The sequence below is a fragment of the Capra hircus genome, chromosome 5 (genome assembly GCF_001704415.2).
Source record: "Capra hircus breed San Clemente chromosome 5, ASM170441v1, whole genome shotgun sequence".
Classification (NCBI taxonomy): Eukaryota; Metazoa; Chordata; class Mammalia; order Artiodactyla; family Bovidae; genus Capra; species Capra hircus.
The window spans coordinates 26,594,147-26,613,729 of record NC_030812.1 but is presented as its reverse complement, the minus strand read 5'-3'; the positions used below and the strand labels follow the sequence as shown (position 1 = coordinate 26,613,729).

At 51.8% G+C, this 19,583-nt stretch overlaps 2 protein-coding genes across 14 annotated transcripts; both read left to right on the top strand.

Annotated features, from left to right (window-relative positions):
- IGFBP6 (insulin like growth factor binding protein 6) lies at positions 158 to 3,788 on the top strand. The gene is given in 4 exon segments (NM_001314243.1): positions 158 to 533; positions 2,490 to 2,629; positions 2,787 to 2,906; positions 3,624 to 3,788. Coding segments are annotated over 4 exon segments (711 nt in total). The 5' UTR covers positions 158 to 208; the 3' UTR covers positions 3,750 to 3,788.
- Positions 5,080 to 15,169, top strand: SOAT2 (sterol O-acyltransferase 2). 13 transcript variants are annotated; one of them, XR_001295667.2, is made up of 15 exons: positions 5,080 to 5,310; positions 5,754 to 5,809; positions 6,326 to 6,462; positions 6,810 to 6,869; positions 7,219 to 7,326; positions 9,007 to 9,283; positions 9,698 to 9,767; positions 10,351 to 10,435; positions 10,866 to 10,969; positions 11,179 to 11,308; positions 11,910 to 12,007; positions 13,109 to 13,207; positions 13,722 to 13,857; positions 14,359 to 14,504; positions 14,721 to 15,169. XR_001295667.2 is itself a non-coding variant. In XM_005679927.3 (15 exons), exons 1-15 carry the CDS (start codon positions 5,190 to 5,192, stop codon positions 14,769 to 14,771), a joined length of 1,608 nt encoding a protein of 535 aa, XP_005679984.1. In that variant the 5' UTR covers positions 5,080 to 5,189; the 3' UTR covers positions 14,772 to 15,169. The 13 variants fall into 13 exon arrangements, 11 of the variants coding, with proteins under 11 accessions (XP_005679984.1, XP_005679983.1, XP_005679987.1 ...); XM_005679927.3 differs by having other exon boundaries at positions 5,080 to 5,298; positions 10,924 to 10,969; XM_005679926.3 differs by having other exon boundaries at positions 10,924 to 10,969.

Genomic DNA, 19,583 nt, shown 5'->3' with positions numbered 1-19,583 from the left:
GAGTGGGGAGGACCCAGGTGGAGGGGGGGGGCCTCTCCAGTCCCACCCAGTTTAGGGAATGCCCCTGCCTTCTCCACACGCCCCCCCTTCACCTGGCTCTTAAAGGGCCCGGCCCCTGCCGGCGGCTACTTAAGGCAGAGGGGCGGCGGCGGGCAGCAGCTTTGCTGCGACTGCTCTGGGAGGAGTGGACGGGGCGAAACTCCTGACCATGACCCCCCACAGGCTGCTGCCGCCACTGCTGCTAACTTTGCTGCTCGCTGCCCGCCCAGGAGGCGCCTTGGCAAGGTGCCCAGGCTGCGGGCAGGGGGTGTCGGCGGGTTGTCCAGGGGGCTGCGCGGAGGAGGATGGGGGGCCGGCGGCGGAAGGCTGTGCGGAAGCTGGGGGCTGTCTGAGGAGGGAGGGCCAGCAGTGCGGGGTCTACACTCCCAACTGCGCCCCAGGACTGCAGTGCCAGCCGCCGGAGAAAGAGGATTTGCCTTTGCGGGCGCTACTGCAGGGCCGGGGCCGCTGCGTCCGGGCGCGCACGCCCTCGGGTGAGTCCGCCGCGCCCCGCCCCTGCCCCGCCCACGTGAGCCCCGCAATTCTGCAGACTGGGTCCCGAGGGATGAGCTCGGGGCAGATGGACGCTTCCTTTTCCCTATCTCTGGCAGATTCCAAGCAGTGCCTGCTCCCCTCCCTGTCTTTTCTTTGCCCTAACACCCTGACTTTCCCTTCCCATCCTGAGCTCCGGGGGTGGGGGGGTATATTTTGTGGGGTGAAAGGGCAAGTGCGGGGAGCTCCTACAGGGCTGGAGTGAGGCTGCCAGCCCTAGGAATGAAGCAGGGAGCTGTCTGACCCGGCAACCTTTTTTGCCCCCTCAGCCTATTTTCTCTTGAGGGGAAAGGGAGGGTTGAAAGGGTTTAGGGGCTTGCTGTATGCCACAGAAGCCCAGCTCCTTCAGCCCTAGACGCCCAAGCTGGAGAAAGCACCCAGACATTGTTCCCAGCTTCCAGTTAGAAAAAGAGGGAAGAGAACTCCAGACTCCCAAACCCTGAACACACTGAGAAATATCTCCTTTTAATATCAGGGTGTCCAAAGCACCTGAACATAGAGTGAAAAATAGAAGATGGCTCAAGTCCAGAGCTGTTTTAGACTAGACTAGGGTCAGAGGGTTGGCGCTGGCCCTCTCCCCCGCCCCCAGGGGGAGGGTTAGAGGTGGGAAAAGAAGGAATCTGCCAAATCAGGGTTATGGTTTAAAGCTTTTCAGAACCCTCCACCCACCTCACCGCACCCTAAGCCAGAGAGGAGAATAGAAGGCTGAGTCATTGAGTGGGTGGGACAGAACTGAGTCAGAACCAGAAAGATGGGGGGCAGCAGGGAGAGCAGGAAATGTAAACGGCTCCCACCCGAAGGCATCTGAGCGCTTCCGTGGGAAGGGATGGGAAATCAACTTTCAGTTTCTTTCAGTCCCAAATGCCTGGGCCCAAGCTGCTTGGGGTTCTCTTGGAAAGTAGTGGTCTGGGTGGGTCAGAGGGGGCAGCTGGGAGCATGGTCATGGTAGGATACTGAATAGAGAGAATGAGAGGCAAGATCTGAGAAGTGTGGAGGAAGAAGGATCAGGCTTGGGATTGCAGAAGAAATGGTTCCTGGGTTTTGAGATGGGAGCAACTGTCTAGGCTTGAGGTCTGGGAGCTGAGCAGAGCTTGTCTTTGTGCATGGAGAGGGAGAGACATCACTTCAGGGCTCATTATTTCATTTTCTAGTTGGGGCAGGTTCCAAGCAGCGCCAACTCTCCTCCGTGTCTTTTTTTCGCCCCGACACTCTGACTTTCCCTTCTCATCCTGAGCTCTCCCCAAACCTCCCAGTACCGTGCGTGAAACTTTTTTTCAGACAAAGGAGCAGCCTGCAGGTTGGAACCTTTCATTTCTGCACCTTTACAGCCTGCCCGCCTTCTACCTCCTGGTGAAGGGCTGAATCGCACAGGTTCCTGGGACCGCGGGAGTTGAGCTTGGCTGAGCCTCAGGGGACCAAAAGGCCCCCATTGCAGTGCCCCTAAATTAACTGTGTCTCCGGCCTGGGAGGGCTAGGCTGAGTCACATTAGGTTCACAGCGGGGACACACATTCCACTTGGGTCCCTGCTGACCCCCTCGCATCGCCGTTTCCCTTCTGCCCCATCTCCCTGGCTTGGTGCGCCCCCTGCTGGCCTCCGGTGGAACAACCAGGCCATTTCACCCAAAGCCCCAAGGCTCTCTACCGACGCATGTACGGTATTGATTTTCGCTTTCCAAAGTACTTGTCTTTTATAAGCCTTAAAACTAGCCTGGGGATATCATCATGAAAGGTAATATCACCATTGTTCAGAGAAGGAAACCGAGGCCTTGAGAAGGTAACAGTGGAGCCAAACTCTAAACCCCATCACTGCTCTGAAAACCCCGCTCATTTCCACTTGACTCTGTTTGACATCTATGATTTCCGAGCTCTTCTTCCCCCATTCCTCTTGCGGCTGTAGGAGAGAATCCTAAGGAGAGTAAGCCCCAAGCAGGGACTGCTCGCTCGCAGGACGTGAACCGCAGAGACCAACAGAGGAACTCGGGGACCTCTACCACTCCTGTCCGGCCCAATTCTGGGGGCGTACAAGACACTGAGATGGTGAGTTTGGGGCTGGCAGGGTGCAGAAGGGGTGGGGAGCCCTGGAGATTCTCCTCTAAGACCACTCCCTTGGGCTTGGCAAAGTCTCCCATCCCAGTCCTGGGAGCCTGGCTGGTGGGCCCAGCAGGCTCTGCAGCGGAGCTATCCTTCCCCCCAGGGTCCCTGTCGCAAACATCTGGACTCCGTGCTGCAGCAACTCCAGACCGAGGTCTTCCGCGGGGCTCACACCCTCTACGTGCCTAATTGTGACCATAGGGGCTTCTATCGGAAGCGGCAGGTGAGGCCATTCCTCCCCTCCCTTGGCCCATCGTACAAGATGATTGGGTTTTACAGAGTTGGGGATTTACAGAGTTGTATAAATAAGACGCTGCCCTTCCTTTAGCGCCCTCCCAGCTTTAGGGCCACGCAGCTGTGGGGAGGGGTTAGATTATCTAAGTGAAACTGAAAGTCGCTCAGTCATGTCCCACCCTTTGTGACCCCCATGGACTGTATAGCCTGCCAGGCTCCTCTGTCCATGGGATTCTCCATGCCAGAATACTGGAGTGGGTGGCCTTCTCCAGGGGATCTTCCCAACCCAGGGATCAAACCCAGGTCTTCTGCGCTGCAGACAGATTCTTTACCATCTGAGCCACCAGGGAAGCTCTTAGATTATCTAAGAAACATCTAACTCTGAGGGAGGTTCACATAAGCATCAGAATCACCCTGCCATAAACACCAGTAGCAGAGCCCCACCCGCGGAGCCTGAGAATGTGGCCCCTAGTGATGCTGTTGGTTCAGAAACCACACTTTGAGAACCACGGCTCTACCCTGGAAGAACGGGCACGCTCTGGTGGGTGGAGAAGGGAAGCCAGTGGGCCTCACTATCCTGAGAACACTCAGATGTTTCCACAGACTCAGACTCAAGAGTCCACAGCCCATTCCCCACCCCGGGGCCCCTCCCATCTCTCCCGCTGGAGCCTCGAGGCACCTCTGATCCGTGTGCTTCTCTCCCTAGTGCCGCTCCTCCCAGGGGCAGCGCCGAGGTCCCTGCTGGTGTGTGGATCGCATGGGCCAGCCCCTGCCCGGGTCCTCAGAAGGCGGCGATGGAAGTTCCCTCTGCCCCACCGGCAGCAGCGGCTAAGCCTGGGCTGGGGGGCTGCAGGGCCACTGGCAGGAGCATGGGGCCGTCCTTTTGGGTTATTTGTTGAGTGATGGGCAACTACACGTTCAGGCCCTGCCCCACGGTCCCCCTCACCCCTGGGACCTCACATGTGGAAAGATTGTTGGTGTCGGCCTGGGGTATTAATAAAGCTGTGTTGGGGGGGGATCTCTGGTTTATGTCTCTGTGTTCACTTCTCACATTTATGGAGTCACTGGCCCTTCTTTCTACCTCCGTCCAGCCCCCCATAGAAGCTCTCTTCTCTTGTGGACTGCCTTCAGTCCTTCCTGCCACACTTGGAATGACAAAGACAGCCACACAGCCTCAAATCTCACCCAACTGCTCACCAGGGAGTGGGAAGCAGGAGATGGGGGTGGGGAGACATTGAGGCCTTGGCAGGCCTTGGTCTGAAGTTGTGACCTTGTTTCTACCATTGATCTTTTGACACAAAGGGAGAGGAAGGATTAATAGTTAATCCCCACCAGGAGTTCAATGACGAGAAACTCAAGGCACTTACCCTTCTGTTACTTCATATTAAAAAGGGAAGGGAATTAGTATTTATTGTGCTTTTCCATGGACCATGCCCTGGACCATCTGCTTTTACCTGGACTACCTTATTTTGTGCTTACCTTGTGAGATAGGGACTTTTGAACCTGTTTTTCAGAGGAGGAAACTTTAGCTTAAATTATTTGGGTCCTTTGCCTGAAATTCCACAGCCAGCAAATGATCGCGGGAGGATTGAAATCAGGTTCTTCCATACATGATAATGCTGGGCATCGCCAGGTGCTGAATAAGTTTTTGCTTTGACTCCTTTCTGCTTACCTGCTCACCCAAGCAGGTGTAAGGAAGAGCTGGTGTACAGCCCCCAGCCCCAAGCTCCCCGGAGGGGCCATAGCCCCACAGTTGTCATAGGTGCCCACCTCATAGAATAGTAGTCATGTGCACACAAAGCTGTGTTGACAAGGTTCTTTCAAACACCTTATGGCCTCAGGGAGCTGAGTGCCCTGATACCTGAAGATGTTGCTGACTCCTCCCCAGCCTTCAGCCTACTGAGCAGGTGAAGCAGCCATACCAGGTGATAAGCCTCAGAGGGACAAAGTCCCCCTCCCCATGACGTGTATGGGTGCAGAGCCCCCATTCCTGTGGGAGAGAGCTGGGCATCTGGATGGTGGCCGGGGGTGTTGGTGGGGGTGGGGTGGGGTAGGGGAATGTCCTGTGACAGCCAGCAAAGCAGAGCCTGTAGCTGAGATGGTGCTGCCTTCTGGATGGGGATAGGGGATCGAACAACCTATAACCCCTCCTCCTGAAAGGACTTTAGTCTTTGGTGCTGTCAGAGGTACCGAGATAAGCGCTCAGCCAGGCAAGCTTGCAGGAAGGGAGAAAACACTGATCAGTCGCCACTGCCCGGTCAAGACTCACATCATGGAGCCAAGGGCGGCCCAAGTGCGGAGGAGAGAAAGGCTAGGAAGACAGCAGAAGGACCGGCCGTCCAGAGAAGGAGAACCCTGTTCTGGGGGTGCAGAACGCCCAGGTGGCATCGGAGGTGGGGATGTGCTGGCGAGAGGGGGCTCCTGCTATCCACCTTCAATCCTTCCTGCTGTCCTGAGAAGCCAGTAAAGGCAGACCCCAGCCTCTGCCTCCTAACTCCCCAGCTGGGGAAGTAAGGAGAAACGGGCTATTCAGTGCCTTGCCTTGTCTTTCTGACTGTTTTTCACTGTTGTCGATGGTTAGAGTAGCTTCTTGTTCCCTGGGTACCCTGTTTCCAGTAATGTCATCAGGCTCCCTGCTTGCCAGTGGTCTGCTCACCCCTTGCAAAAATGCCCTCTTTCTGACTACCCCCACCCCTCTCACCCTCCCTACCCTGGCCATGATACTAGATATTGACTGGTTGTGGTGGGGGAGGCTGTTGAGCACACAGCAAACTTGCTGGACAGAGAAAGCCTCTGGGTCTGCACTAGACAGCCGAACCCTAACTACTTTTCCTAGGAAACGTGGAGATGCACAGAGGCCCAGATTTGGTGCAATGGACCCAGCATATGCAGGTGAGGGATGTTGGAGGTCAAATGGACAGGTCCGGGAGTAGAGGGAGGAAAGGGTGAGGACTTGTTTACTGATAAAGACAATTTGTTCTTGGGTTCAAACCTCTCAGATCGGGGTAGAGCTAAGGGTTAAGATGGAGGAGTTTGAAGCACAGGCCATCAGGGGAGGGGCCCAAAGTCAGCCAGTAAACAGTCTTCTGTTAGCGGGACTGGAGGTCAGGAGAGGAAAGGCTGGGGTCAGGGAGAAAAGAGTAGGATCAGAGAGGACGAGGTGGTTGGGGGTCAGATCCAGAGACTGAAAGCGTCTTTCCCGGATCCTCACAGCTGCCCTGGGAAACCAGAGGGAGTTAAATTGCGGGTAGGGGGGACCTCTGGGCAGGAGCCATGCTTGTTCTTCTGTCCATCCTGGGCCCTTAGCAGTGTGCCTGGCATGGAGGTAGGCTCGGGAAGTGTTTGGTGAATGGGAGGAAGGCTGACTGGATGGAGGGACCGTGCACTCTGCCCTGCTTTGTCCTGCAGGCTGTCAAGACACAGTTGCTGGAGCAAGCGCAGGGCCAGCTGATGGAGCTGCTGGATCAGGCCATGTGGGAGGCCGTTCAAGCTTACCCACCGCAAGACAGACCAGTGCCCTCCGTCCCTCCAGACTCCTTGCACAAGTAAGAGTCTCAGGAGCCGGGGGCTGGGGAGCGGCTGTGTAGCCTCCTCCATCATAAGGACTATGAGCCATAGATGGTATCTCCTGTGCCCTTTTCCAGCATGGATGTAACTTTGACTTCAGTCTTCCCTCTTCTTCCCTTATCGCCTCTGTCTTCCTGACATTGACTACTGGGCTTTGCTTGCCATTGGCCATGACATTTTCACCTCTTCCTGCCTGCTGGCCCTAACCCTGACTTTCCCCTACTACTGCCCTTGGCTCCCAAGTAGTGACCTCCTGCAAAGCCCTATGCTCTGCTTATAGCCTTCTTCCTTTGGTTCCTAACCCAGAACAACTGTCTCAATTCAGGACCCGGGAGTCGTCCCTGGGGAAACGAAAAGTTTTCATCATCCGCAAGTCCCTGCTTGAGTAAGTCAGGGGTGAGGACAGGGGACGGGAAAAAAAGAAAGAGCTTTGTCTGGGGGTCCAGGACACCTCATTTGTCATCCTCAGGCTCTAGGTGGTTTGGGAGAGGACGTGGAGATGGTTTCTAAGGTTCTGTTTCTCTATTTGCCCTGGGCATAATCATGGAAGAAAGGCCACCAGGATGAGAGCTGTCTGGGCTGGAAAGGGCTTTGGACAGAAGTGCCAGCTGTACCATAGCCTGTCACTTCAAGTTCCCAGTCACTAGGCCCCATCCCCACTGTGTACAGTGCCTGCGCTGGTCTGCACCACCTCAAGGACTCTCCCACTGACATTCAGGGCCCTGTCCTTCCAGCGAGCTGATGGAGGTGCCACACTTCCGCACCATCTACCATATGTTTGTCGCCGGCCTGTGTGTCTTCATCATCAGCACCCTGGCCATCGACCTCATTGATGAGGGCAGGTAGGCACCCCTCCCTCTCATAGGCCCACAGACCAGATCAGACAACCTGGGCTCCTGGAACTCCACCCGCCACTGGGGCCCCATACAGCAGGTCCATTCTATTATTAGACACACATCAACATTGCTTCCAACCACCTTCCTACCCCCAAAGCCCTCTTAGATTTCCCTGCACAGCCTTGGATGGCCTTTGGCCTGTTTACCCAGGATCAGTCCCCTGGGGACACTAGGCCCTCACTCACCTCCTCTGGAACCCTTGTCCTGAGGCAGACATGCATGTATATGCATCGTAAGTGTGGTTCCCACCTCACTGCTCTCATGCACTCCATTCCAAGACAGTGCTGTTCAGCTCAAGCAACCTCCAGTGAGTCCCCTAAGTACCAGCCCCGGGGCCCAGAGGACAGGCCATGCCCGTCTGTGAGGCATTCCCAGTCTTGTGGGGAAGACAGATGTATGCACACAAGAGCCCAGGTTTCCCTACAAAACCCCTTCCCTCTCTGGGATGAGCCGCAGGGGACTGTGGACCCTTGGGGGTTTGGATTTGCATGATCCCGCCTCACCCTCCAGATAGCTTGCTGCTGCTGCTAAGTCGCTTCAGTCGCTTCCGACTCTGTGCGACCCCAGAGACAGCAGCCCAACAGGCTCCGCCGTCCCTGGGATTCTCCAGGCAAGAACACTGGAGTGGGTTGCCATTTCTTTCTCCAATGCATGAAAGGGAAAAGTGAAAGTGAAGACATTCAGTCGTGTCTGACTCTTCGCTAGATAGCTTAGGAAGCAGTAAAAGGAAAAGGACCAAAGATTTGCAGGTTCAGCAACAGCACTTCCTTTTGATAAAATTGTTGTCAGTCCTTAAAATTAAGGATCAAATCTCAGTAAATTTTCAAATATATGCAGAGCGACTCCTCCACCATCCCCTCTATCCCAGACTGCTCCCCAGAGGTAACATATTTAACAGTTATAAGAGTTTCTCTCCAGGGCATTTTCCACACCTCCACTTCCAGATGTAAGAACCAAGGGGATGTAATGGGCGGCGGTGGGGGGGTGGTGGGGCGCGGTGCTTACATTACTAAGATACTTACGGTACCTTTGGTTTCCTTTACACTCCCTAAAGACCCACCTTAGAGATCTTTCCATGTTGCTCCCTTGATTTTAATGGCTGCAAAGTCTGAAAGTGCCAGCTTTTGATCTTTTAGTTCTTTACTAATGGACCTATAAATCGCTTCTAATTTGCCATTACAAGCCGTGCGCTCTTTTTTGGCCACACTGTGTGGCTTACTGGATCTTAGTTCCCCAAACCAGGGATTGAAGCTGAGCCGCTGCAGTGAAAGCGCAGAGTTCTGACCACTGGATCTCCAGGGATTTCCCAAAGTATATACATAATATATATGCTATATAATTTTATACCTATATATAGTATTGATAATTTTATTCATTTACTTTAGGCCGTGCTGGGTCTTCTTTGCTGCCTCTAGCTGTGGAGGGCAGGGGCTTCTCTGGTTGTGGTGCAAGGGCTTCTCATTGCGGTGGCTTCTCTTGCTGCAGAGCATGGGCTCAGGGGCCCGAGAGCTTCAGTAGTTGCGGCAGGTGGGCTCAGGAGTTTATCTTCCAAGAGCTCTGACTGCAGAGGAAGGGAACAGGGATGGGCCTCACGCTTGTCTACTTTGTCGCCTTCCCCACTCCCAGGCTGATGATGGAGTTTGATCTACTGACCTTCAGCTTTGGACAGCTGCCCTTGGCTCTGGTGACGTGGGTCCCCATGTTCCTGTCCACTCTGCTGGTGCCCTACCAGGCCCTGCGGCTGTGGGAGAGGCCCCAGTCTGGAGGGGCCTGGACCCTGGGGGTGGGCCTGGGCTGCTTGCTGCTGGCTGCCCACACCGTGGTGCTCGGCATCCTCCCGGTCCACGTGGCAGTGGAGTATCAGCTCCCGCCAGCCTCCCGCTGTGTCCTAGTCTTTGAGCAGGTAGGTGATGGGTGGGACCAAAGGTGGGGTGGAGCCCCTGGGAGAGAGGGCTTTGCATACTGTATTGGTGGGGGTGGAGCTAATTATCAGGGGCAGAGTCCTTTGTGAGCCAACCAGCAGTCTCCAAAGAAATGTAAACAAATGGACACTGCTATGCAAATATAATCATATAATCGTGGGGAGTTGGCTGGCTAGAGGCTCTGCCCTTTCTGGTAATCCTTTACCCTAGATTCATCACAGCAGCTGTCTGTGTTAGGCTATAAGAGTGTCCAACAAAAAGATAAAAGTGTGGCTTTGACTATACAAAGTTCACAGTCTGCCTGCCCTTCTCCCTGTGTAAACGTGAGCACAGAGAGGTTAAGTGATCTGTGCAAAGTCCCACAGCATCTTAACCTCTTTCCTATTCCACCTCAGGTCAGGCTCCTGATGAAAAGCTACTCCTTCCTGAGAGAGACAGTACCTGGGACACTTAGGGCCAGAGGAGGTGAGGCCTTCAGCGGGCGCTGCTGTGAACTCAGTCCTCTTGGTTGGTTGAATGAAGCCAGCAGGTGCAAGAGCCTCATAAAAGCTCCAACTTTCTAAGCCCATCTTGCCCACAGGGCACACCTCCAGCCGTCGACTGGGCTCTCTGGGCCTTAGCCAATCGGCGTTCTCTTAGGTCCCACTTCTGAGAAGGCTGCTCTACTGCCCAGGACTTCTGGCTCATCCTTATTTAGACCCAGGGTATGAGAGCCTTATATGAGAAAGTCAAACCAGAAAGAGAGAGAATCGGATGGTGGGACCTGTGGTTGCCAAATGAAGCTCTGGCCCCCGTCGGTCTTGCGCCAGAAAAGGGGGGAGGTACCTGGAACAGAAGCAAAAGGGGGCTGTTAAAAAGCAGGTTAACTCCTGCCCAGCTTCACCTTCTCTGCCCACCTTCGGATCCCATATCCAGGTGCTGACCCACCCCGCACTTCTATACTCTCCAGCTCTATTCACCAGTTCCGCTGCCCTTCCCTGGCACCCCACCCACCTGTGTCCTCTCTCCCTTCCCTCTTCACTGACAGCCCCCTCTTACTCCTCCTCAGGTGAGGGGATCCGGGCCCCCAGTTTCTCCAGCTACCTCTATTTCCTCTTCTGCCCCACACTCATCTATAGGGAAACTTACCCCAGGTAAGAGCCTGCACCCCCTTCCCCACATGCCCAGGCCCACCGGGGACCCAACCCTTCTACTCTCCTCTCCCTGAGGTGGTTAGTCTCAATCCAGACACTGGCCACTTTCTCAGGAAGCACCTCACAATACAGATGGGAATCAGGGACAGGTACGTTACCCCTTCTTCTCGCCCCAGCGCATGGTGATGCCAGGGTGACTGACTGTCCTGGTTTGCCCAGGACTGCCCCAGTTTTAGCACTGAAATTCCTATGTCCTGGGAAACCCCTCTGTCTGGAGCAAACTTAGTGGACGCGTAAGCTAAAATTCCACTTGTCATCTTTGTTAAGGAAGATCCAAAGTGTTCTAGATCCCCACCTCCCCAGGTAATCCTCCCCGGCCTGAGCAATTGAGGGAGCTGTGGATAGTGGGCCCCGGATGCTATGCCTGCAGGGGAGGAACAAGACAAAACGATGGGAAACACACCGTCTCCATTCCATTGCTGCAACAGGACACCCAACGTCAGGTGGAGTTATGTGGCCAAGAACTTTGCCCAGGTCAGCAGACAGAGTCGAAGCGTGGACTACCTGTGACTCATGGTGGCTGAGGCAGCATTTCTGGGCACGAAGTAGGGGAGGCCCGGGAAGAGGTCAAAGGGTTGTGCAAAGAGAAGGGAAGCAGATGCTGGGCCAGAGTCCAATTCCAGAGGAAGAGGGCAGTTGCCAGTGACTCCTCTCAAAGTTATGTGTCCTCTGCCCCTCTCCAGGCCCTGGGCTGCGTGCTCTACGCCTGTTTCATCCTGGGCCGCCTCTGTGTTCCTGTCTTTGCCAACATGAGCCAGGAGCCTTTCAGCACCCGTGCCCTGGTGCTCTCCATCATGCATGCCACCTTGCCAGGTATCCCCACTGGAGGCAGAGCTGCGGAAGGCTGCACCCTGGAGGAGGCTTAGCAGGGAGCTCCCCTCTCCTCTCACTCTTAGTTTCAACAGCTTCTCCCTCTGATATCTGCCCGCTCCTCTGGTTGCTCATTGCCAGAGTCTCACTGCAGATTCGGGCTTCCCCGGTGGCTGCCTGCCAGTGCAGCAGACACAGGTTCGATCCCTGGGTCGAAAAGATCCCCTGGAGAAGGACATAGCAGCCTACTCCAGTATTCTTGCCTGGAGAATTCCATGGATAGAGGAGCCTGGAGGGCTACTGTCCATGCGGTTGCAAAGAGTCGAATACAACTTAGTGACTAAAAGCAGTGGCACTTCAAATTGCCGTCCTCTCCCCAGCCTCTCCCAACAGGCAGAGGGTTTAGCATTCATCTCGATGTTCCAACGTCAGGCATGGGCTTCATAAGCAAATGGATTGAATGAATGAATGAATGCATAAATTAGTGAGTGGTTAATAAGCGATTGGTAGGTTGCTGGGTGAGGGCTTCCTGGGAGGACCCTAGAGGTTCGTGGGGGGCCAGGGAGACCAGTCTGACTTGCAGCCCCTTGTCTTCACTTCCCAGGCATGTTTATGCTGCTGCTCATCTTCTTTGCCTTCCTTCACTGTTGGCTCAACGCCTTCGCAGAGATGCTACGATTTGGAGACAGAATGTTCTATCGGGTGGGGCCTGGACCTGGGCTACTTGGGAGCTGGATGCAAGGAGAGCTAGGGAAGGATGTAGGGGAGGATGGTGGCTATGTTGGTTCTCACCTTGTTACCAAACCAGGTGCATTTGCCCAATTCTCACTAAGTCAAACACTGAGATACCGAGATTTACAGCAGAGAAACGGTTTCTTCAACAAGGCAGCCAAGTAAGGAGAAGTGAGAACAAGCTCAGATTTGCTTCCCCAAAGGCCAAGGGCTTGAGATATTTACAGGATAAAGAATCAAGGAGATCCTAGGCTTGGGAAAAGTGATTGGAGGTAGAGAAAAGGTGAGGTAATCAGTGTTCTGCAAAGGCGTATCTGAGTTACATGCTTCTTCATGGGATGCATGTTAAAGAATGGAGGCACTTGGCAAGATCGGAGAGTGGAGTTTTTGGCTCTCTGATGTCAAAAAGTCATTCATCCAACAGCTTTACAGGCCCAGTTTTAGGATCGGTAGTCCTAGCCAATCTTAGCCCACTTGAACTAGACAGGAGCCAACTTCAAGTTCCTGGAAAATGTATGCCTCCTGTTGCCATAGTGACCCATACATCAGAGGTGTTATCTGTACAGGGATGGTTAAGGAGTCAAATTTTAAAAAAAGGCTTTGTCAGTGAAGGCAGGTTACAGCAGAAGAATTTTTAACAAACTGTTCCCTTACCTGCTATTCTGTAAGACAAGCTCAAGAATTTCTGTTAGTCACCAGTTTCTGTTAATCCCAAGGGGCACGATTCCATCTCAGCTGTGCTGGCAGTCTCCCGCAGTGAGAAATGTGCTCCTCTGGGTATGCTTATAATGTCACCCGTCCACCTCCTGACCAGCCAGGGCTCATTGCTTTTGTGGGGATGGTACTTTGGAACCTTCTCCTGAGAGTAGAGAGGGAGGGCAGGGGCCCCAGGGCCTGAGGAGGGAGTTAGGCGGATGCTTGCTGTCTCTCTCCTGCTGGGAGCCAGCCCTTGCAGAGAGCACGGACGGACGGGGAGTGGGGAGCAGGGAGGGGCAGCTGGGAACTGGGCAGAGCCGGGGCCCTGATGCTCACCTCCTCCCCCGCCCTGACCCCATCCCACCCCGCCCCCAGGACTGGTGGAACTCAACATCCTTCTCCAACTACTACCGCACATGGAACGTGGTGGTCCATGACTGGCTGTACAGCTACGTGTATCAAGATGGGCTTTGGGTACGGGCTCAGCTCCCACGGTTAATAGAACCTCTCTGGGACCGCCTCTCTTTCCCTTTCTCTGCACATTCCATTTTTTCTAGACCTAAGGGCCCCTTTGACTTTCACCTTCCTCATTCTACCTAACCCAGTGGGCAGAAAGAAAGTCTTTCTTATGATCTGACTTCCTTCCTTCCTTGTCCTCAACTATATCCTCCACAGGGCATGTCTCCCCTCCTTAGCCTTCTAAGGAACATGCATAGAGCAATTTTCAGTTACCAAGAATTTTCCCACACTATATAATCTGCACTGGAAGCCTGAGAAGTAAGTATTATCATATCCCCCTTTTGAAAGTGGCCTCTAAGGCCCAATAGACTAATATAATGCTTTTAAGCAAGACATGTCAGCCTTTCTGATCCCAAAGCCCATATTCTTTCCACTGTACTAGATACCCTCTGGCTTCCTTAAAGAGGGGGTTCTTTGCAGGGGGTGCTTAGGGAGACTCACTCTACCCCCCTCCCCCGAACCCTGCCAGCTCCTTGGTGGCCGGGCCCGAGGCGCAGCCATGCTGGGCGTGTTCCTGGTCTCAGCAGTGGTCCATGAGTACATCTTCTGCTTCGTCCTGGGATTCTTCTACCCCGTCATGCTGTTGCTCTTCCTTGTCTTTGGAGGTGAGCTTGGCCTCTGTATGCCCCTGTAGAGACATCCCGAGGGAAGAGTCCTGGAGATTCCAGACTGATGGGAGAGGCCACGTAGCCAAGACGGAAGGGGGGTGTGCATGCCTCCTGGGGGAAGGCATAGTGCTGTCTGTGAGCATTGGGGGGGGCAGGGGACTTAGAAGCTGGGAAGGGGGCCGTATCGGGAGGCAGCACAGGGGTATCCTGGAGGGGGGTACAGTGGGAAAACACTTCTGGCAGGGCACAAATAGAGGGAGGCAAAGGGGAGAAAACTGGTGTGGGCTGGCAGGCTCAGCAAGGGAGCCAGGATAGTGAAGTGCAAACTGAGGAACCCTGAGGAATGCCTGAGACCTCCGTGGGTGCCTGGAGTTGGGCTCAAGATCTTCCTCAGCCTTCCTGTTCCAACTCTCCCCTGTGCCCTGAGATAAGAAGGCAGCCAGGAAGATAAATTACAGGTGGCTGGAGCTGAGGTGACCACCTCTCCTCCTGCATCAGGGCCACTGAACTTCACGATGCACGACCGGCGCACAGGCCCAGCGTGGAACGTGCTCATGTGGACCTTGCTCTTCCTGGGCCAGGGCATCCAAGTCAGCCTGTACTGCCAGGAGTGGTATGCACGGCGCCACTGCCCCCTGCCCCAGGTAAGTGGCCATGACACCCCCCTCCCCGCCTGCTCAGCTCCTCACCCAGGAGGACACGCCTCCTCTCCCCAGCAGCCAGCCCCCTATTGTTGCCCTGTTCAACAGCCATGGTCAGGGGCCAGGGCCTGGGTTGGGGATGATGGGTTCCTGTGTCTTAGATGCACAGGGTAAGCCCTGGGAGGGATCTTATTCACAACTCACTTTTCTCTGGCACAGACAACCTTCTGGGGGCTGGTGACACCTCGATCTTGGTCCTGCCATACCTAAATGCCAGGATACTGTCACTGCGCAGATGACACCACCAAGTTCTCTGCCTGCAAAGTCTGGGACCAGGGCTCCTCTCTGCATTCTCAGACCGAGCTCTGAGTCAAGGGGGCCTGCCATGCCTGACCCCACCAAGGAACTCCAGGGACTGAGATCTGTGGACTTGTGAGCATTGACTCAGAATGGTGATGACTCTTGAGCCCCCCTCCCTGTGGACTGGGCAGAGGGCCCCCTCTCATTCCATGGCTGTTCAGACCGGCAGAGACACGAAGGACCTTTCAGATTTGGTGAATGTGGCTTGACTTAAAGCAAGCTGGAGTATCAAGGTCTGAGAATGATTCGTTTCTTTGTACTCTTTCCAATACAATAATAAACTGTATGTATCACTTTTTATTCATTCATTCATTTGTTGAAGACCCACTTTTTTGGCCATGCCACACAGCATGTGGGTTCTTAGTTCCCCGACCGGGGATCCAACCCATCCTCCTTGTATTGGAAGCACAGAGTCTTAACCACTGGACCACCGAGGAAGTCCCTTGAAGACCCAGTTTTAAAAACTTTCTACAATTGAAGTATAAGTCGATTTACAATATTGTGTTAATGTTTGCTGTACAACAAAGTGACTTCTTTTTACATATGTGTGTGTGTGTGTGTGTGTGTGTGCCCCAAACTCAAATTTTATTCTTTTCCATTGGGGTTTATCCCAGGACTTTGAGTATAGTTCCCTGTGTTATATAGCAGTGACTTGTTGCTTATTCATTCTAAATATCATAGTTCACATCTCCTAATCCCAAACTCCCACTCCATCGCTCCCCAACCCACCCACCTCCTTGGCAATCACAAGTCTGTTCTCTATGTGAAGACCCATCTTTTTTAAAAAAACTTTTCTTTTATACTGGAGTATAGCCTATTGTGATAGTTTCAGGTGGACAACAAAGCAACTCAGCTATCCATGTACATGTATCCAACTCCCCTCCCATCTAAGGTTGCTGTATAGCATTGAGCAGAGTTCTCTGTAATAGGTTCTTGTTGGTTATCCATCTTAAAGATAGCCTTGTGTACATGGTGACCAAACCAGTCAATTCTAAAGGAAATCAACCCTGAATATGCATTGGATGGACTGATGCTAAAGCTGAAGCTCCAATACTTTGGTCACCTGATGTGAAGAGCCAACTCACTGGAAAAGACCCTGCTGCTGGGAAAAATTGAGGGCAGAAGAAAGAGGTAACAGAGGATGAGATGGTTGGATGGCATCATCAGCTCAATGGACATGAGTCTGAGCAAACTCCAGGAGATAGTGAAGGACAGGGAAGCCTGGAGCGCGGCAGTCCGTGGGGTCAGAAAGAGTCACACACGACTTAGCAACTGAACAGCATGTTGACGACCCGCTTTTGACAGGCATGACTGAAGAGTGTGGACTTTTGTGATGGGAGGAGCCGAGGGGCTGAGTGACATCCTCCCTTATCTTTTCTATGCCACCCCAATCTGCCCAAAACTCAAGTCACTCCTCCTTCTACCTCTACTCCTTCAGATCACATTTCCACAACCCTTTAATCCTGCTAATCCTGGCAATCTCCAGCACGTTTTCAGAGAGCACATAGGGGGCCTCCTTTCCTTCAGAGGACCCAGGAGAAGACCCTCCTATACAGACCTTAGCCAGATCTTTTAACTTCATGAGCTTCAGCTTCCACACCTATAAAATGGACATTTAGGGAGTTCCTTGGTAGTCTAATGGCTAGGGTTTGATGCTTTCACTGCTGTGATTATCATTGCATTTGACTTTGCAATTGTAATTCAATTTCTTAACTTTCTATTGTGTTCCATTTATTTATTTGGTCTTTCTTTACACCAGCACCAAACTTTCACGATTGCTGTAGCTTTATAATGTCTTGAAAACAGGTAGTGTAAGTCACTCAACCTTCTTCTTTTTCAGTCATTTTGCCTATTTGAAGTCCTTTGAATTTTCATTATAAACTTTAGAATCGGCTTGTAAGTTTCTTTTAAAAAAAAGAAAGAAAAGTCTGCTGGGATTTTGATTGGAATTACACATTATAGCTGAGACCAGTTTGGATAAAATTGACATCGTAACCAAATTAAGTCTTCCCATCCATTGATATACTATAGCTCTCCATTTATTGAGGTCTTCTCTAGTTTATGGCAGTAACATTTTGTAGCTTTTGGTGCACAGGATTTGCACATTTTGTCAGAATCTCCCCTAAGTATTTCATATGTTTTAATGATATTTTTAATTACAATTTCTGATTGTTAATTGCTAGTATAGTGAAGTCAGCCCTCTTTTTTGGCTACCCTGGGTCTTCACTGTTGAGCATGGGCTTTCTCTAGTTCCAGTGAGCAGGGGCTACTCTCCAATTGTGGCACACGCGCTTCTCGTTGCGGTGGCTTCTCTTGTGGAGCACAGGCTTTAGGGCGTGCAGGCTCAGTAGCTGTGGAACAGGGGCTTAGTTGCCCCCCAGGTGTGGGAATCTAAACTCCCCAACTAGAGGTCAAATCTGTGTCCCCTGTCTTGGCAGGTGGATTCTTAACCCGTGGACCACCAGGGAAGTCCCAATCAACTGATTTTTGTGTATTGTCCTTGTATCTTTAAACCTTGTTAAATGTACTAATTATTTCTAGGAGTTGCTTACTTTTGAAGATTCCAAAGGATTTTCAACAGAGATGGTCATGTCATCAGCAAATAAAGATAATTTTATTTCTTCCTTTCCAATGTTAATGCCATTTATTTCTTTTTCTTGCCTTATTGCACTACCTACACCCTCCAGTGTTGGAAAGAAGTAATGATAGTAGACATCTTTGCCTTGATCTCAGGGAGAAGCACTCAGATTTTCACATTAATGTTAGCTGTAGGTTTTTCATGGATGGCCTGTATGAAGTTTAGAAAGTTCCTTTCTGTTTCTAGTTTGCTAGGAGTTTCTTTTTCCTTTTTTTCTTACCAGAAATGGATGTTTAGGAAATTCCTCGGCAGTCCAGTAGTTAGGACTCAGTGCTTTCACTACTGTGGGTTCGGGTTCACTCCCTGGTCAGGGAACCAGGATTCTGCAAGCCATGTGTCATGGCCAAAATATAAAATAAAAATAAATGGATGTTTAATTTTGTCAAATGCTTTTTCTGCATCTACTGAGATGATTATATTTTTTCCTTTTTAAAACTTTCAGTATGTAAATTACATTGAGTTAACATTCTGGAATAAATCCTACTTAGTGATGTTACATTTTAAAATGTGTCATTTGTTTCTATTTACCAAATTTTAAAAATAATTTTTGCATCTCTGTTCTCAGGGGCTCAGTTCAGTTCAGTTCAGTCACTCAGTCGTGTTCGACTCTTTGCAATCCCATGAATCACAGCATGCCATGCCTCCCTGTCCATAACCAACTCCCGGAGTCCACCCAAACCCATGTCCATCGAGTCGGTGATACCATCCAACCACCTCATCCTCTGTCATCCCCTTCTCCTCCTGCCTCCAATCCGTCCCAGTATCAGGGTCTTTTCCAGTGAGTCAGCTCTTCACATTAGGTGGCCAAAGTATTGGAGTTTCAGCTTCAATATCAGTCCTTCCAATGAACACCCAGGACTGATCTCCTTTAGGATGGACTGGTTGGATCTCCTTGCAGTCCAAGGGACTCTCAAGAGTCTTCTCCAACACCACAGTTCAAAAGCATCAATTCTTTGGTGCTCAGCTTTCTTCACAGTCCAACTCTCACATCCATACATGACCACTGGAAAAACCATAGCCTTGACTAGACAGACCTTTGTTGGCAAAGTAATGTCTCTGCTTTTTAATAGGCTGTCTAGGTTGGTCATAACTTTCCTTCCAAGGAGTAAGCGTCTTTTAATTTCATGGCTGCAAGAATTGATGCTTTTGAACTGTGGTGTTGGAGAAGACTCTTGAGAGTCCCTTGGACTGCAAGGAGATCCAACCAGTCCATTCTGAAGGAGATCAGCCCTGGGTGTTCGTTGGAAGGACTGATGCTAAAGCTGAAACTCCAATACTTTGGCCACCTCATGCGAAGAGTTGACTCATTGGAAAAGACCCTGATGCTGGGAGGGATTGGGGGCAGGAGGAGAAGGGGATGACAGAGGATGAGATGGCTGGATGGCATTGCCGACTCGATGGACATGAGTTTGGGTGAACTCTGGGAGTTGATGATGGACAGGGAGGCCTGGCGTGCTGTGATTCATGGGGTCACAGAGTCAGACACGACTGAGCGACTGAACTGAACTGAATCACCATCTGCAGTGATTTTGGAGCCCAGAAAAAAAAGTCAGCCATTGTTTCCACTGTTTCCCTGTCTATTTCCCAAGAAGTGATGGGACCGGATGCCATGATCTTCGTTTTCTGAATGTTGAGCTTTAAGCCAACTTTTTCACTCTCTTTTTTTCATTTTCATCAAGAGGCTCTTTAGTTCTTCTTCACTTTCTGCCATAAGGGTGGTGTCATCTGCATATCTGAGGTTACTGATATTTCTCCCGGCAATCTTAATTCCAGCTTGTGCTTCTTCCAGCCCAGTGTTTCTCATGATGTACTCTGCATAGAAGTTAAATAAGCAGGGTGACAATATACAGCCTTGACGTACTCCTTTTCCTATTTGGAACCAGGCTGGTGTTCCACGTCCAGTTCTAACTGTTGCTTCCTGACCTGCATACAGGTTTCTCAACAGGCAGGCCAGGTGGTCTGGTATTCCCATCTCTTTCAGAATTTTCCACAGTTTATTGTGATCCACACAGTCAAAGGCTTTGGCATAGTCAATAAAACAGAAATGGACGTTTTTCTGGAACTCTCTTTCTTTTTTGATGATC

Coding starts and splice junctions, on each gene's coding strand:
- SOAT2 (XM_005679926.3), top strand. CDS start 5,190: ATGGAGCCAAGGGCGGCCCAAGTGCGGAGGAGAGAAAGGCTAGGAAGA. Junction 5,810..6,325: donor AATGGACCCAGCATATGCAG/GTGAGGGATGTT, acceptor TTTGTCCTGCAG/GCTGTCAAGACACAGTTGCT. Junction 10,436..10,923: donor TATAGGGAAACTTACCCCAG/GTAAGAGCCTGC, acceptor TTGCTGCAACAG/GACACCCAACGTCAGGTGGA.